The sequence below is a fragment of the Thunnus albacares genome, chromosome 22 (genome assembly GCF_914725855.1).
Source record: "Thunnus albacares chromosome 22, fThuAlb1.1, whole genome shotgun sequence".
In the NCBI taxonomy this organism is placed as follows: domain Eukaryota; kingdom Metazoa; phylum Chordata; class Actinopteri; order Scombriformes; family Scombridae; genus Thunnus; species Thunnus albacares.
Genome location: NC_058127.1, coordinates 10597973 through 10617609, shown reverse-complemented (window position 1 = coordinate 10617609; position 19637 = coordinate 10597973). Strand labels below are relative to the sequence as shown.

The following is a 19637-nucleotide window of genomic DNA, read 5'->3' as shown; positions in this document are numbered from 1 at the left end:
CTCCTCCGCCGATGACGTCATAAATCAGGTCTTTCCTTTTTCCCGGAGATGATCTTGAGAAGGTCGTTCATGCGTTTATATCACCACCTTTTGATCATCGCTTGCGACAGATACTGAGGATCTGAGGCTACTGCAGCAATATACTGTAGCTAGAAGCCAATCAATGAAGTGCTTTATTCATAATCCATAAAATCATTGTTCAAACTGACCAGTGAAGAAAGGCCAGAACAAGGGGGGTGATATAATCTCATCCTTAAATCCTTAAAATGACATCTACTCCTTCTTCCTCATTGAAAAACCCAGAATATATCATCATTGCATGTCTTCTACTTCACTGTAAAGTCTGTTCTCAGTGTTTGTGCACTGGAGGCTTCAAGTTTCCACATCACACTTGTGTAAGTTGAATACTGGACCACGATTGGCTCCAGATTAGTCGTGATGTCACAAATCCTCCTCGTAAGTACACGCCTTAAACTCAAGATTGTTGATGAGCGCAGCAGATGAATGTGAAAACAGCCTTCTAGCGTCAAACTCTGCACAGTGAAGCTCAAACATCCGACTGAAGCAATAACAAGCAAAACATATTTTTTCAGTTGAAGGGGGGACTTTAAAATTCTGGTTCAACGGTTCATCTCGCTGGGTCAGCGGAAACCGCCGCATCTGTCACATTACAGAAGCACGACTCAATCAAAACAACATTTCTTTGTGACTTTGGATGGAAACGTACGAACCGAGAGCCCGACTGTGTCCGTTCTAGCGTGGGATTTTTCGGACACACACACACGGGGAGGAGGGGGGGGGGGCCTTCGGGCAGGAATACCTGCAGAATTTGTTCTGCACGGACTTTCACGGCGGCTGTGAAGGAAATGAGTTTAAACCTGTCATGCGTATGAGTCTGCATTTGTGTCCTTTGGCCCCCCCTGTGAAGCACTTTGCAGCGAACCTGTCTGTTCGAAGAGATTCATGAATAAAATTTGACTTTATTTTTTACTCGCAGAGACAGCCAGCAGGCATCTATGAAGACATTGCTTTATATAAAGAAGTCTTTCTATCAAGACTGGCGGTTCAGCTAAAGGGTTCACAGGAAATATTTCTTTATTCATACACTCTATAAGCTTCTTCTGCTGTTTTATGTGGTTTAACTTGCTCTTGATAAGAGGCTCGTCAATCTGTTGAGAATGTAAACATCCTGTGCATCAAACCTTCCTCTTGATTAAGTCTGTATTTATGTCCTTTTCTCTCCATAAAGTACACCAGTTTGTTCAAGGTGTTTTATACTGTAGTAATTCTGACTTCACTGGCAGACACGGCTTATGAAAGCCACCACTCGTAAGGTAGAAGTCACATGCACACACACACACACACGAGTCCAGACACACGTCATAAATCACAACCCTTTTATAAAAGGCTTCATATTAAGAGAGACAGAGAACGCAAGGAGCTTTTTTTGGGGCCAAAATTTAATTGAATGTTTGATTTATGGCGACGTTTATGGTGGCCGAGGAGAGAACGCCGGGCCAAAAGATCAAAATCTGAGTTTGATTCGATAAAGTGCACTCGCTTGAATTGGGTTTACATGAAGGTGAAGTAAAGGTTAACGCTAAATAAGTTTAAGAGTGATCGCAGAAAAAAAAACACGGAAGAATAGATCTGCATGAAAGGAAGCGTCATTATACACACACGAGAGAGGATCGCTTCCATTATTCTGATTCATATTAAATTAGGAAAACACGTTTGTGAAACACAGTTAAACTGAGATTGGATTGAAGCAGGAGGCAGTGAGGCTGGATGTTTAGGGAAATGAGGCTTTGACCGGTAGTTTGTTGGGTCAACAGCTCGGATCAGCGGGGACATTTGTCTGGCTGAATAGAACGTGACTCTGCTGACTCGACAACTCACAGCTGACTTGGCCTTAAACGTGCAGCTTAACCACCATCTGCTGCTGCGGAGATGCTTCTGTGCTAAAAATATTACGGATCTGCAGAGGAGCTCAAAGTAACGTGTGAAACTTTCTTTATTCATCTCCTTCCTTTATAATCGACCGTTAATGAGTCCATTCACAAAACATTGTGTTCCTCATATTTTAATATAAAATCTATTTATTTACAGACAAAAGGAGGTGGGAGGGGTTGTGTTTTTTGTGATTTATGAGTGTTATGAGCGTCCAACATACAGTACTGTGTAAAAGTTTTAGGCACTTAAGATGTTTAGATTCTGCAATACCATCAGGGAGGCATCTGATTGGTCCCACATGTATTCTTTGGCATGACCCCAAACATACAGCCAGAGCCATAAAGAACTATTTTCACAGCGACAAGAAGAACAAGGAGTCCTGCAAAAGATGATGGTCTCCACAGAGCCCTGATCTCAACAACATGGAGTCAGTCTGGGATTAACATGAAGAGACAGAAGCAACTTTAAATCCACAGAAGAAGAGTGGCATCTTCTCCAAGATGCAGGAACAACCGACCTACCTTGAAAAACAGTATGCAGGTGATTTTGTTTAGATTTCTTCTGTTTACTGAACTTTGTATGAAGTTAATTGGTCAAATATATAAAATAGCAAAAAAATATTTTTGTATGCATTCTCACTATACTTTTAGTGCCTTTTAGTGCACAGTACATGTTAAATAGGATGTATCATACACATTTCTAGATATATATTTATATTCTGGGGCCCTACTGGGATATCTTTATATGATTTACAGTCCAGAGAACTCTTTATTTATCTTAAACTGGCCCTTAATGCAGCCCCTCAGTTCAGCCTCTGTCTGAAACAGGCTGTTTTAGCTCACATCCGCAGGCTTTGTAAACAAACGTAGTAGGAACGATAGTAGCAGGATGGATAGTAGCTGGATTTTGACTTTCAGGGAGCATTTTGACATACGTTCACCTCAAGTTTTGGAGCTTTGACCATGTTTAACATAGACATCCAACATCATGACAATATACAAATAACAGAATATTACAAAAAGGCGTGATATGTCCCCTTTAAACCTGGTCAAAGTTGCAAAAATTGAGATGAACACTTGGAAAGATGGACGTCCATAAACTTGCCTCCACTCCATGTTCAGCACACCCACGAAGCAGAGGTTGTAAGGGTCTGCTTACCAACGGAACAATCACACTCCATACTGTTTGAAGCAGGCCAACATCTTGTCAACAGTGTTAGGAAAATGAACTGAAGCCGAATGAATTCACTATTGTCACATTAGCTGTGCTCAACCAGATCTTTGTTTTAAGAACAGTTAAAGAGTAAAATAGTAGAAGAGCAGAAGATACAGTGATAATTTCTCTCATTTCTATAGGGTTGCTCAAAGGCATGCTGGGAAATGTAGGAAATAACTGAGCAATAAAAAAGTAGCAACTGAAGTAGAAGAAGAAAATGAGGAGCTTTGAAGGAGAAGAATTCATTTTGAAACACTTTGCATCACTAACTGGAGCTTTGTTCAGATGCCATCACGTGACCCGAGTGTGGAACTCGTTTTCCCTGTCTCTCTTCAAACAGAGCAGAGAGAAACACACATCAACGACCGCAAGATCCACACTAAGATCATATGACGACGCCCGAGCCAGCCTGATTTGCTGATAAATTTGCTGAGATGATGCTGAAAACTCGAAATCTAGAAAGTAGATCAAGAAATGAGCTACCATCAGCAAAAACACTCCCGTAGGCACTGAACATCAAAGACTGATGACACACTGATGAGAGTTTCAGTGAGTGGATTTTTCTTTTTAAAACTTCGATGCTGAACTTAAATGATCTGATGCTTGAGGGTTGAATCAAGGTATGATACCTCCGCCATGTTGATGAGTCCCAGAGCCAGGGTCTTGTAGCCCAGGATGGTGCGGTTCTTGTATCTCTTCCGTCGCTGCAGCATGATCTGAAGCTTGTTGGCGTCCCTCTTCAGGAAGTGTGGGTACTGCAGACACATACATACATATAAGCAAACATGCATAGATACACAAAACCAGCTGACAGGAGGGTGATTGACTTGCTAGACGGGCTCAGATGCAAACTGATAATAAAGCAATGATATTTGTTTCCCTGGTCATGATAATTAGGCCGATCTAACTGGCTCGTTGCGTAAGGCATCCGCACCCGCTGACCTGTCTCTGGCGTCCTGAAGTGAAAAACCACTCAGTCACATCCGAACTATGACATAACCCCATCATTAAGGATTTCACCAGCAGCACTATAAATGGAACAAAAGCGACTCCTGTAACAATGTTCAAAGCCATGAAATCACTCCGCCGCCGCTGCCGCCGCTCGGTATTTAATAGGCTTCCTCTCTGCAGCGCCGCCGCTGTAGAAAGTTTAATGTTTAATGTATAACGTCGGGCTCACTGCACTCGCTAAGATCCTGGGAGAGAAACTCCCTGACCTTTTAGCAGCATTTAGAAACATGGAAATTGGAAAAAGATGATGTAGAGCAGAAGAAACCCAACTGGGAATTACGTTAACCATGCTCTGCCTGAATGCACAGATAGTGAATGTTACATATTCTGTACGACGGTGCAGTGATGATGTACAAGTGGAGCTCACGACATGTGACATCTATGCATCTGTGCCACAAAGACATTCGTAATGTTGGAAAAAATAAATCCACCGTCAGAAGGTGAAGCTAAAACTTGCATGACACTGGGAACATACTATGACATATTTTGAGTGCTTTTTTCATAACTAATTAGAAAACGTCCTTCCACAGGGTTTTTGTGTCATTACTGTAGCCCAAAATTAATTTTTGGGTAATTTGCATTAACATTTACAAAAATGTAAATCAGCTTTGTCATCTGTAGCACCACAAGGTTGCAGGAGATAAGTAAGCCTACGAATGATCGACTTTATCTCCATCCTCATGCAAACGCTGAGGGCTGTTTTGCACCATATTTGCCTGTTTATTAAGAGGTAAAGTAGCTTTTTTTGCTAGGAATCAAGCCTACAAGGTATTTCATGTAGAGCCTGACTGATGCAGATATGTGTGAGTAAGATATATTGGCTAATGTTAGGGTTTTGTTTTGTTTTTTTACATAGAAGCATTACATAAAAACAGTTTTGATAAGAATACCTTAAATATATGTTCTGAGTGGGGACACTTTACAGTCTCTCTGGTGGACAAACTAGCAAATAACGACATTGTTTTGAAATTACTGCTCATACACTGTATCTTTGGTATTTCTGTACTTTAATTTTTACGCTGATATTAATATGTCCACAACAAACTATCATCAGCTGATAATATTGGCAGCTTAAAAAAGGCAATTATTCTCCTCAGAGAATAATTCCATATCCAGTTACAGCCGTGCATCACATATGCGTCTTAACAGCTTTACAGTTATCTCGTTTTTACTTTTAGGTTCAAAAGATTTTGAGGGTGGATTTTCCTTTGAAGCTGGAGCAGCTCAGTCTCTAAAAAATGTAGGACTACTAGAAGTTTTTCAGGGATGGAGGGTGCTGGAAGGTTCATAAAAAAAGATGCTTTAAGCTTATTTTGTTGCGTAATTCCTGCTTTTGTTTAAACAAAAAGACTACGACAACAAAGGTTTTTGTTTGTATTTGCCTGAGAGGCATCTAACCTCTCTGAACCCGTGTTTACCTGCAGGGAGAAAGTGAGCTGCAGGTCGGTCTCTGTCAGCCCCGCCGATGACAGCAGGATCTCGTTGGAGCGCAGGATCCTCTTGGAGCCCTGAGGAGGCGACAGAAGGAGAGGAGACGGAGAGGAAAGACAAAAGAGAGAACGTCGTGAGAGCAGAGAAAAGAAAGAAGACTGTAAGGGAGGAGATCACTGTGAGCGTGGCCCCGGCTAACTCCAGCAGAGTTGAAACAGTGAGCTCTCATCAGCCGCATGCAGGGGAGACGGATGTGGGAGCAAAAGGAGGCAGAGAAAGAGGGAGGCGAAGGAGACTTCTACTGTAGGAGGGAGCAGCGAGGGAAGGTTGAGCAGGTGGCAGCAGCAGCATGGAAGAATAATTAAAACAGCTTCAAGTGTATTGTTATGTGCCAGAAACGACAAAGAATTTATTTGTTTAATTAGATAAAAAAAAAAAAAAGATGGAGAGTGACGAGACACGAAGCAGAAACTGGAATCTGAAAGTGTATTCTTGTGAAAGTGGAAGTGACTTAAGGGAGAAAGTGTCAGAAAAGTGTTTACTGACCCAAAACAAATAGAGACAAAGCAAAGTACACAATGAAAGTAAATGAAGCACAACAGAATAAACCTTTAGATTAAACGTGGATGAAGTACAAACTGATTCTAGTTATGTTTTCAGGTCTGATATTGGACCAAATCCCTCCACCTACTCTTGAAGTTCATACTTTGAAGTTACACCATGCCATCAGCAGGCTGTCCAACTGTAACAATATTTAACTTTAAACAGCAACAAGCATTAAGAAAGAGAACTGGAAGCTTCTCTGTTCCCTCTTGAGTATGAGGAAAAGTTCATTTTCGTTGTAAACAGAGAGGAGGAAGTGCGTCTAGATCCAATAACCTGACTTGGTAGAACAATGAACACAACCACAAAAACAGACAATGGAAATAAAAAAAAAAAAAAAAAGCTTGTTTTTTGTGGTTTATTCAGCAACATTTAAACACCTTCTAGTCTACTAGTTTGGCACAAGTCTTAAAATAAACAATAATGCTGATTACAGCTAAATAAATAATTGCTTATTGAACGCTGAGTTTGAAAAAACACCGTTGACCGAGTCAGAAATAGATTTTTTGTTTTTCAGAAAGGTTTAATTAAAAGTTACAAACATGAAAAACATTTTTCCCCTGTAGACATTTTTTTTGTTGTCTTTAAATTCAAGATTTTAATATTTGAGCACTGTTGCTATGGCGATAATGATGATTATCACTAAAATTAGGGTACTGTTAGGTTTTAGATGTGTATATTTAATGTTGAAGTAGAACAGAAGTATGTTTATTGTGAATCAAACTGAATCCAAACCAGTAGTTAGTGTTCAATTACCGTCCTGAACGTTTTATCTTCCGTCATCTTTACAGAGACGTCTCGTACCTGCAGTTTGACGGCGATGACCACGGAGGTGAGGTCTTTATCCAGCTCCTTCAGCATGATCAGCTTCTTCAGAGTCAGGTTGAACAGCCTGTGGTAAACACACAGAGAGAGAGACCGAGATTAGAAGACACATATCCGGAGGCGTCGTGGTGCACCGTCCGACAGCGTGCGCGAGCTACTAATAACATGATCAACAAGTCATCAAAGGTCCATTCATTCCCCCTACAGAGCCCAGCTGCCAGGTTCAGAGTGGACGGCTAACAAGCTTGCCAGCCAAGAGAAATCGACTGTGGCTGAGTTTCTTTACGCTCAGATTTTTGTGCTGCTTATCTCCCTACTTATGCAATTCCCTCTGATGAACATTAGTTCTGCCTGGAAAGTGCAAAATGGATGAAAAGCTCTCAAAGGGTAGTGAAAGCCTCACAGTGAAATAGCTACTGCTTTCCATTCAAAGACTAGAGAAACAAACACTTCTGATACAGTGTTTGGACTGATGTTAAGTCATTGAATTTGCTTTTTTCTGTTTATTTTTGACTGATGCTACCAAAATAGACCTTTACATTTTCTACTTTATATCGTCACAATACAACATTACATCAGCTCAGCTTCAGGACAGTGTAACTGAAGGGTTAAAGGTTTGAGAAGCCGTCCTGTAGATGAAAGCTTTCCGGTTTGAAATGTATTGAAATTCGTGATATTAAACAGCAGTTGGCTCCTTTTCCTGCAGTGTCTTATAGCAGAGGTGGACCAAGTGTCTGAAAAATACACACTACCCTCCGTTAACATTATAAAAAATACACTTTTATAAAATAGAAAGTCTACTCACTAAACTGATCATGAGATCAAACCTTGCAAAAAAGAAAACCTTGGCAAACCGATCAATGTATTTACGTGGTAAAATTCTTAAGAATAAAAGACAAAGCAGAGTGGTGAGAAAAAAAACACAAAAATAAGATATTAGAGATGCCTGATCCAGCTTTTTCTTTAAACTAGCAACACGAAATACCTGCCGAGTACCGATCCAGTACCTGCCATATAGTGGTAAATAAGGCAATGTTGTGTACCAGCGATTGCTGTGGCACTAAACACTGAGTCATGAGGCTGCCGTAATTGAATCTATGTAAGTGAGGGTGGGAACACTCAATTTTAAAAGGGACCTTGACGGGAAAAAAAAGGGATTTAATGTGGAACGGTCATATCTGGGCGACACCCAATACGCTTAATAAGGTCAGTATCGGCACCAGTCTCCATCCAGTGGATTGGACCAGTATATCTCTACAACATTTATTTAAAGTCAATACTTTTTTATTGAAGTAGAAGTGCATCCTGGTAGATCAGATGCATAAACTGGACCAAATGTATGCATGATAGTATAGGCGCAAAACCAGCTTGTGACGTTGGTAATGCGTCTTCCTGCCTTCCTGCTCCCATCTTTACTTTCTGTCTCTCAAGAAAACCGTCAAACGAAGCAAAAAAAAAATAAGAGGCATTTATTGCAGTTCTGTGTTTCCTCTGAGGACAGGCTGTTAAAAAAAGACGCCCGTGATGGGCTTGGAAATGGTTTGCTATTTTTGTAAGTGTCCTTTTTCCCGACAGAAGCCAACATTTACGTCAGCGCACAAAAACACACACACACAATGATTGTATGTCTTCCATCTGAGAAACGTCCAAGAAACATACAACGTCTGTGTAAGTAAAACTTTCATCTCCGCCTTCCTTTGAACACACAAAAACAGCACGAAATGCACACACACACATGCACGCTCTCACTACAAACACAAGGTACATACGTTAGAAAGATACGCTTCAATTGTTCAGAAACACAGAGAGAGAGAGAGAGACATACAAGACGAGAAACACTTAAGATAGTGAAATGGAATCAGAGGAAGGACACACACACACGCCACACCCAAACAGCAGCTGTGCAGCCAGGGGTCAGTCTGTTCAATAATTCATCTCCAGGGCTTTAGAGACAAAAAGTAAAACCACTAAAATAGACCTGGCGGGGTTGGATGGGTGGAATCAAGCAGAGAAAACAAAGGAACAAGACATATGAGGTAGAATATTATGACAAAGAATGATACGCAGAAAAATGCAAAAAGACAGACGGGCTGACAAAGGATGAGAAAAGAGAGGGAGAGAAACAAGGAGTATGGATAGGAGGAAAATGACAAATAAAAAGGAGATGCGGAGGCGGCGATGAATACAGAGAGGAGGAAACGAGCGAGCATCCAGACAAAGAAGAAAGAGGAGAGAGGGAGGGAGCAGGAGAGAGAGAGACATGAAAATTGAGGGAGACATCGACAGAGAGAATGGAGATCTGGGGATGACAGAGGCTGACACGGTGTGATGAAAGAGAGGAACTTTCTGACATCGCAAATATAAAAAGAAAAAAAAGTCGCTTGTTCCAGGGCAGTCTCAGTTTTAATGAGGAGAGGAGAGGAGAGGAGAGGAGAGGAAAATCTGGTGTTTCTCTTTCCATGATGGCAATTTTTGAGGACACAATAGTAAATTTTTACATTTACAATTCAGACACTCGGAAATGGCGGAAAGTTCCAGATGCAGGATAGATTTGGTTCTGAAACAATCCCTTAATTAATTGATTAGTCAAAAGTTAATTGCACAAATTTTGATTAATCATTCAGGTTCATTTATCAAGCAAAAATGCCAACTAGGGCTGCAACTAACAATTATCTATATTATCAATTAATACTAAAAAATAGAGGAAAAATGGCCCACGGTGATTGTCAGTTTTGACAGTCCAAACCCTTAAGATATTCAATTTACTGTCATAGACAACAAAGAAACTGCAGATCATCACATTTGAGAAGCTGGAACCTTAAATATTTGGCATTTTTGCTTGAAAAACAACTGAAAAGATTACTACATTATCAAAATAGTTGCAGATTAATTTGATTTAAATCGACTAATCGACTCAACTCTAGTTCCAACATCTTGAATGTGAGGATATGATTGTCTTTTCTGTTTTATATCATTGTAAACTGAATATATTTTGGGGTTTTTTGGACCGTCACTTTAGGCTCCAGAAAACTGAGTGAGAGTTTTCACTATTTTTTATTCATCATAGACTAAATAATGAATGAAGCAAAAGTTGCACGCAAGCTCAGGCTGAAAAATGTACATTCAATGCACCCTTTGCAATATCACTGTGTACCTGCACTACCCTGTAACTGCACCGATAACTTTCCGCCTTTTTGGCTCTGAATACACACTCTCACTGTACTGAGTGTGATGCATCCATGCGGGGGTTGATGAGCTCAGAGCTTAAATGCCAATACATAATAATCTATTCCATGTGAGTTTCCTGACTGAAAGACATTGATAAGAAACTAATCAACACATTAATTAATAATGAAACTATAATCCCTAAAGCCCTACGAAGATTAATTCGCAAGACAGGAGTTACGGGGGGTTATAAATGATGACATCTACAGAGAAGACACACACTCCGATGTAACCTTTAATGACAGCTATAAGATTAAAGGAAGACAGAGTGGTCAGAAACATTGCAGCGCTGATCCAGACACCTCTCTCCACCCTCAACTCCTTCTCATCTCACCCGGGCCTTCCTCCAAATCCATCCCACTTATGGCCTTTCATCTTACTTTCAGCGGCTCGCATCCCAACATCCCACTGAAACGGTCCGGCTGTCAAGTGGCTCGACTGTTGATGCAACCGCCGAAAAAACTCGGCGACAAACACAGACGGGCCTTTCTCGTCAATCCCGAGGCTTTCTGCGCGAGATCAAAGTGGCCAGGAGAGGCTAAACCTATGAATAAAAGTAAATCAATTTTTTCTCTCCCTCTGATAGAAAGGGCAGCTAAGTGCAGCTTCTGCTTACATCTGCTGGATCTGAGTGGAATGAATCAAGGTGGAGAGGAGGCAGAGGAGGCCCGGTGCCAGGGGTCGATTTGGGATGGGGTTGAAGCACCTGAGGTAAGCCATTAGGGAGGCAGGGGGGGAGGAAATGGGTGGAGGAGAAGAGGAAGGGAGAGTCAGACTATAAAACAGATAGGCATACAGGCAAAGAAAGAGATGAATGAAGTGCTAGTAGAGTCAGAGATAAAGTGGGAGTTGCAGCTTTTTTACTAACGCATTTCAAAATCGTCCTTTTTTTTTTTGAAAGAAAGGAAAATGATACAATCAAACAAGACATAAGAAGACATAACATGCAAATAAGACAACTTTGGAGTTTTCTGGAGTCACATTTCTCCTCTTTTAGTGGCAGCTGACCGCCAACCCAGCACATCCAGCCCCTCCGTCAAGCTAACACATCAAGCTAGCACGTCAAGCTAGCATGTCAAGCTGTCCACTGAACTCTCCATAAAACCCTTTTTATTTAACAAAATGCCAAAGTCTTAACATTTTATGTGTTAAAATAAAATAGTCTAAGAATAAATGAGCACAATTACAAATGTGAGAAGACATTTGAAGCCAACTTTCAGTACATTGACAGTTTTTTAACAAACTTTGGTCGATACCAAAAAACTAGTAAGGTTTGATACCCAGTCCTATTGACACATTTATAACACCACAAAATAACACAAACAAGTGAAGTATTAGTAAGTATTTTAAAGCATATTTAATTCATTCTTTGTGGAAACTCTGTCAGACAGGTGTTGTTTCACCATGTGGTCATTTTTAAAGGGTATTGTTTCAGATGTTGTATTGGATTGCACCACTTATCATATTGACGGTCATGAATCAAGCTCCCACTGTCTGGAAGAAAACTTAAAAGTGCTTTTGGAGATATGAAGCTAAATCCTAGCCACACTAGACTAGACTACACTTAAAATGTGTCTATTTGGATTATAGAGGTCCTTACAATTGTAAACTGACTTTCAATGAAGAATCTAAAGGTCTGATAGTTTGTACGTTGTACAATTTTGGCAGTTGGCACACATCAGATGTACATCATTAGGCTGTACCTGCTCTGTAGCATTTCCCTTCCAGAGTGTGATCAATCACAAAGCTGAGGAGACAGTAAATGTTTATGACACCACTGGGGCCTTCAACATTGGACATCATAGCTGTGGATTACAGCTTTCAGAGGCTCCTAAAACTCCTCGACCATTGAATGAATCAAGACTGAAATAAGACGTAACGCTGACTCTGCTCGCTGTTCACTCCCCCACATATATTCAGAGTCAAGACTTCAGCAAAGTTAAACCGCGGTAATTAGGTATACTGTGGCACCAAACTACTCTCTTAATCAACTGCTCACTGGATCATTACTCATGATGTAACGGATGAACAAATTCAAAATTTCCCTTGAGATAAACTTACAGTAAAAAGCCAAGCAGTACTTCATTGTTCTTCAGTAAATGGATGCAAGTACCAGTGGGATTTCAGCAATCGCTACTTCAGTACTTGGCTGAAACACAAACCTGCCATTAAAGTGGACATCAAGCAGTCAGTGAAGTTAACATAATTTACTAAAAGGATTTCCACTCCAATGAATAATTATATAACAAACATGACAAATATAAAAAATATTAAAGAAAAGAAAAAACGCATTATATCTTTCGTGGCAAGGGCACCACCAGTACTATAACCCTGTGACATCATGGGGTTGGTTGGACTGGCTCAGTTCCACAGATACAACAGTAGAGACAGTTGAAAGATGGAGACTGGGAAACCACAGGACAGAAAAAGACCAAAAAGGAGGCCACTATTTCATTGTTCCTGGATGTACAAATGAGTTTTATTGGGTTAAAGCCAAGGACAAAACAGTCCATTTTCATAAACTGCCACTGAAATGGAAAACAGTAACTTAATGCTGTGCTGGCTACTGGCACTGAAGAGAGACAGCCTTGACTTCAGGGTTTTAAATGAACATTTTTTTGGAGCGAGATTACATTCTTTGAGTCGGGCAAACAAGTGGTTCGCCAGACCGACGGACTAAAGGCTGAAGTTGCTCCGTCTGTTTTCAATTTCACTGCCTACAACGTGTGCTCTACTGACCGCCCACCATACACTGACAACAGAAGTTCAGAGTCATTGAATACATCCGTCACAGCGTTCATGAACCACTGACAGTGCCAAAACATGTGCGTTTCAAGTCCCCATTAAAAACATGTCATCAAAAGCCAGTTTTATTCTTTAACAACATCAGATTAAAGATCAACCAACGTCTTTAAAAAGGAAAGCAGTTAAAAACAAGAACATTATCACCTACACACAGAAAAACCTTTCATGAGTAATAAGTAGAAACCACAGAGAGGTAGGGTGGAAGTAATAGATGACTACGCTCTTTAGCTGTTGTTTTTATTCGTTTTTCTGCATTCTCTCACAGGAAAATTTACCAGGGGTACCTCGGCAGTGACCCCTGTACTCTTTACTTAACTACTATAACTCCCTCCTGGATGAGACAATCAGCCAAATGCTTAAAAAACACAACGCAAGCCATGTCTGCTTCACAATCACAGCACTTGTCACCACAGCTGACGAGGGAAATCACATGGTAAAGGTCAAAACAGTCCGCCTGCCACAAACGCTTCCTCTCTGGGCCAGTTCTCACTCCTTTGCCCCTTCTCCTCGACAGCCTGTCACTACACCTCGACAGTCTCTGCGCATTATTATCAATCTGAACAAAAGGACAGACAAGAGCAGAGGAGGATTTATAGAGAAATACATCAGTGTACGATGGCAAGGAGCAGAGCAGCGTCTGTTAGATACGACGCCAACGCATTCGATTGTGCTGAAGAAAGAATGGGAAAATGGCAGCACCGCTTCGTCTTTCTTGCACAAATAATTACAAACCTGCTTCCTCGTTGCAACGGCTGGGATATAATTATAGGCTGCAGTGCATAATGGTGAAAACAACAAACCAATTTGTCTTGTAGGAGGTCTAGCTGAGCCAGGATTTTGATTAATTCCCAATAGGACTTAATTCTCTTTGGACCCAAATCTGATATTCGGGTTCTTTTTTTCACAAAAAAAGACTGCTCCTCGATTCATCTACTGAACGTCAACAAGTCTGAAAGGCTGACAGCCATAATTTCAGCAGGTCTATTGGAATCAGATGTAGTGAAAAAGCAGCATATAACAAGAGAGAAGACCTTTCATACAGTATGCTACTATGCCGCATGTTCTTTTAGCTTGTTCTTTTCTTTCGTCTGTTTCTTCTTCTTCTTCCCTTCACAGTAAAATCGTTTGGTTTAACTGCATTGTATTTGAGGTGTTGTATAAATAAAGTTTAGTAGAGAGCTGAGCTTTGAGTTTAAACACAAGATACGGTTATAGTTAGATGTAGGTGGTAAACTATGCATCATTAAGACCTGGGGCATGTGCCATTCATATGCTGTTCCCACACATTTATAAAAACATAACGAGTGGCAAAAATTTTGCACACCTCCAGCATACTTCAGACCACGCAAACTCTCACCTAGGGCGACATGACGAGGCGGAGAAGAAAAAAATAAGGTGTGAAATGGAACCTAAAAATAGTTTTTATTTCCATTGGAGGCATTATTTTCGTCTTTATCCTTTATGCGAAGGACTTTGTAAAGTCTGTTTTGATTGAGAGTGCTGGTTGTCACTGATTACCATTCTGATGTTTGAGATATCACTGTTGATGATGGTTTTAAAAGGGACGTGTGAGGAATTGTGTAACGTGTGATGACAACTGCACCAGAACCCAATCAATGCAACAGAATTGGTGAAATTGCACTTCTTCTTTTGCTCTTTTGCTTGAAAAGAGAGTCTCTCCATGTATTTGTGAGGATGAAGACAGAACCGTGTGTAGGTGCAGCTTTTTTTTTTTTCTCATTTCTGTCCTTGTGCGTTTTAGTTTTAGTCATGCATCCACACACAGTTTCATGTGTCTAACCCCTGGAGTACAAACTTACAGCTTTATGTAAAGTAGCTGTTTCAACAGGCAGGGAACTCTAGCTGGGTGGGACACTCACTTTAAGAGCTCATGTTGAGTAAGGTGTAAAGTAGTAATTACTCAAAAGCTTACTAAACTGGCTTTGAAGAGCTTTTCTGAATGTCTAAACTTCCTGACAGCCCCACCCGTCTGGCGCCAACAGAGAATTTAACAAACTGTAAAGGCTATTAGCGGATGCCGTTTGAGCGAGGCTTGCTCTTTTTCACATCTCAAAGTCGATACCTGTGCATCCTTGTCGAGTAATGCGCTTCCCCAACGACACATAGTCTCGAGAATGTGAGGTCAGAGGAGCAGCTTTAGAGTTACAGTGTACTTGACATCACATGATCAATACAACAAACAGATGCTCTTTGTCTCTGCTGTTTCCAATGTACTATAGACAATGCCTGGACCGAGCCGCAACGACCACAAGTAAAGCCCGATGTGGAAGTTGCAGTTTCTTTAACGGCTGCCAGCTCCAAAATATGAAAAAAAAACCTCCTACTATGAAAACCCCCAGCTTCTCCTGTGAAATGTCAACACATTTTTCCTTACAACACAGTAGTTTCACTTCTACTAATGTGTGTTTTGGCAATTTTTCAGACTTCCAATGAAGAGAAGTGTACAGCACTTGGCTGGGCCCGTTTGCTTGATTGACAGGCATCTCATCCCAACCCCTCGGCTAAATTTGGGATTTTTTTTTTTTAAACGAGTTCCATGGCAACAAACCAGGCTTCAGAAAGTCCCTTTACAAACCTATGTGTGATGATGGGAATGTGATGCATTATCCTTAAGTGTCCTATTACTTATCGACATCTTTTCACCCCCAGATATTGCCGCAAAACTGACTGATTGATTGGCAGAAAATGTACAACAATTTGGATAATCAATTCATCGTTTATATCTTTTATTAAAAAGGTACTATATGTAAGAATTGTGAAGCAATTTGAGTGTATTAATCACTTTCTATTGCCAATAAGTGAACGGGTTGTAACATAACTTAATAAAAATGAGACTTTCTCGGTATGACAGTTTGTGGTCTGATTTCTATGTGAAGGACTCAGGCTGGTTTTTCTGTGAAAATCCAGAGGATGTGATGTTTATGTGAGTAGTTTGCCTCTCTCCAACGCCAACAGGGTTTAACATTAGCTAAAGTTAGCTTAGAAATTGCGTCCGCTAACATCAACAAACGACTGGCACCCACCACAACACAGAGTCAGGTAAGCTAACATTACTGCAAAACATGTGAGATATACTGTGATATTGTGGCTTTAGCTAGCTAATGTTAGCGCTGCTGCTAGCTTGCGCTGACAGAGTGTGAGCACACATGGCAGCAACAGGATGCAGTTCACTAAATGGCCACCGGAAGGAATTTCTAATTCTTATGTATTGCACCTTTAAGCACAAATGCCAAATATTCACTGGTTTAGGCTTTGGGAACTGTAACATTCAATAAAATGTAAACAATTAATAGGTTAATCTAGTGTTGCTGGGACAATTACTGTATTCTTGGGGTGGACAGCTCATTTTTGTCTTGTGGTGTTCATAAGTAGATGAAATTTGCTAAGTGGAGATATTCAAATTAAAAGTGCTCAGAATAATGTCACGCAAAAATACCAAACATTAGATGGTTATAATTTTAAGTTTTTTCTTGGTTTCATATCCTTTTTATTGAAAATGATTGGGTTTTTGACAGTTAGCCGATCAAAACAAGTAATCGGAAAATGCCACTTAGGGCTCTGGGAACATTTAGGGGCGTTTTTCACTTTTTAAAACAATAGTTTTACCAATTACTGGATTGGTTGTCAAGTTCACATGTGGGAACTTCACATTGTGATCTTGTTCTCGCTGTTGTGAAACCATGCTAAAGTTGTTGGATATTACGTAATGAAAGGCAAGAATGGACAAGACCTCATGTTGAGAAAGACCTCTGTGTGCAGAGTGTGTGTTGGTGTGTGGGAAAGAGATTGTGTGTGTGTGTGTGTCCTCGGTGGGTTTACTGAGTACATCAATTTGTCATAGAAAGTCTCAACGGCTCTATAGGACAAGCGGGAGAAGACCTCACAGTGTATGTGCGCAAGGTCTGACTCACCACTGCTAAATAAATGTTTAATGCTCCTTTAGCCGATATCGCCTCGTGTTTTCCCAGCAGTCATTGCTATGTGTATGTTTATTTGTTTAGAGAAGAAGAAGGCATGGGTGGATGAAAGGAGGGAGAGCTGATGGAGGTAGAGAACGGCTCGATAATGTCTGTGGGAAGACTGACCTCTGACATTCTGGAAAGGCCAGTCTCTGAGGAAACAAAGACAGCACGTCCGTCAAAAGATGCTGAATGTAGTAACACACACACACAGGAAAAAAATGGTGCTTTACTTTGACAAAAACTTGGGGGCAAGGCCATTTTATTATATGTCCAAAATGTGAAAGAAAAAGTTTCAGTCAGGACCATCATCAGCACAACTTGCACTGTGTTTTTGATAGCTCATAGAAAATAGAGAAAAGTGTCAAATCTGCATTTTTTAGAAGTTAAACCATCATTTTTGCTGTATGACTTACTTCAGGGATTATGCAAATCGAAATGTTTGAAAATCAACTGTTTAAAAAGGCGCCTTGTGGCATTTTTGACCACTGTTAGCACCATAAAGAAACGTGTGGCAGGAAGGAAATAGACTGAAAGCTAGTAACCGTGGACGTAAACAATGCAAGCTTCAGTCTTTTTCAGACTGGCTTCGCAAATGTTGCATGAGGACGGAAACGCGTTAGACCTCAGAGATGCACACAGTCTATTTTGGTGATGAGACGTTTCCACATTTGATTTCCTGCGGAGCGACTACCTGATTAATTCATTACTTGTTTCATCACTAGATTCATCTGAAGAAAGTCTCAAATGGAGTCTGGCTCACCGACAATACCACAACCGCCATGATTTCCCCTTGATGGCAATGAATATGGATGAAGAATTTAAGCATTAAAATGTCAAAATGTGCTGTAAAGTGACTGAAGGGGATTAAGTGTGAGGCTAGGTCTGAATATGTAAGCGTGTGTGTGTGTGTGTGTGTGTGTGTGTGTGTGTGTGTGTATGTGTGTGTGTGTGTAGGTGGGTGTGAATGTCTGTGGCTTTAAGAGGAAGGTGACTATGGTTCCCTTGACAACAGCTCGTCATGGGAGGTGTGACCTTGCCGTGTCATACAAGCAAAACAACATGATAAGTACACAGTATAGGGGGAAAACAGTCTTTCCATCGACCTTCACAACATCTGTACTCAGCTTTTGACCCCCTTCAATCTTCACTGTCATCTTGTTCTCACTCTTTCCTCCTCTTCCTCCTTTTTATTTTACTTTGCTTTTTAATTATTCCCCTGATCCTGCTTCTCCTCTTCTGGACAACATCGCCTTAAGTAGTCTCCTTCCTCACTTAAGGACAACGCTCTCCTCCCTTGCTTACGTAATGGTAACTCAACCCTTCTCCTTCCCTGTAGCGCCCGGTCCGCCCCGTCTCTCCTCCTCTTAAGTAACGTGAGGCCTCTCTCCCCATCTCCTCGCCTAGCTAATTGTGATCAATGGCAGTGCGGGGTTTGGTTGCTGACAGAAAGAATAAGAGTCTTACCCTCCGTCTTTATTAGCTTCCCCTGCTCCTCTTCTCCGAACTCATTATCATTCCATTACATGGATTAGTCTGTTCCTGACACACAGCCGGGGCAAAACGCTCCTCGTTTCGGACGCACAGAAACACAGGCCAGTTTTTGAAAAATGTAAATGAAGAGCATCTAAAATGAAGGTGAAGTGAGTCATCCCATATGAAAGAAAATACATGAATCAGCTAAATCTTCTGAGTACTGATCACTGAAATCTTAAGTAAAGATTGAAGCTTTGTTAGTATTTTTATTCAAGACGTTTGTAGCAGGTGGAAGGACTGGGCAATATGGCTGAAATCAATATCAATATATATCGCAAATGTATGCAAAACTACATCAAACGGAGGTTAAAAGCAACAACCTACATCAGTCAAAACTAATCAAACATGTGATCATATTGTCGTGATGCTTTTCCACTATAAGACATTATAGGATGACACTGAATTATTGTCCAGCTCCAGCAGGAGGACAAACATGTTGTTGCTGATGATATTTCAGAAAGTTTAATTATATAATTTACTTTTATTGTTCAATGAGACTAAAGCAGCGATTAGCCTGATGACACCGACACCACATCTATTGCTCCTGTAGCCCGTCTGAATTATCCAGGTCAAATTGAATTCAGGTCTATTTTTTCCAACGCTCTCCACAAACACATAAAGGCACCATCAAGGACGATGTTCAAAAAAAAAAAAAAAAAAAAAAAAAGGACTTTCTAGATCAGACTTTGTCGGCTACACCTGCTGAAACAAGATGAGTGTTAGCTGGCTGGCACTACTCTCTCTCTCTTCATAAAGAAAAATGGGTCAGTAGGTGCACAGCGGAGCTACGGCTCACGCGGTGTTGGCAATCTAACCTTCATCATTGTTCAGAGGACAATGATGCAGAGGGAAGAGAAAGCAACATTTAACAGTTCGACTATATAATTATACCACATCTACCTACAAAGACATGATTTCTTTCCTCAAGTTTGCTCATTTACAGTTTGTTTTTCTTAACAATTACTATATAACCAGTTCTAAATTCAGGGTTTTCTGACTGGATTATGAGCTGATTGGTTTGTAAAGCTTTTCATTGGTTGTTGTGGCCATTTG

General features: G+C 40.7%; 1 protein-coding gene across 2 annotated transcripts in view; it reads right to left on the bottom strand.

Moving 5' to 3' along the window:
• Positions 1–19637, bottom strand: part of LOC122973460 (phosphofurin acidic cluster sorting protein 1-like) — a 71075-nt gene that overhangs the window by 25355 nt on the left and 26083 nt on the right. For both annotated transcript variants that reach the window (XM_044341008.1, XM_044341007.1), the window contains exons 2-4: positions 7018–7105; positions 5598–5687; positions 3798–3923 (exon numbers count right to left, since the gene is read on the bottom strand). In XM_044341008.1, the coding sequence (XP_044196943.1) occupies positions 3798–3923; positions 5598–5687; positions 7018–7105 (304 nt within the window). The remainder of the gene's footprint in view (positions 1–3797; positions 3924–5597; positions 5688–7017; positions 7106–19637) is intronic.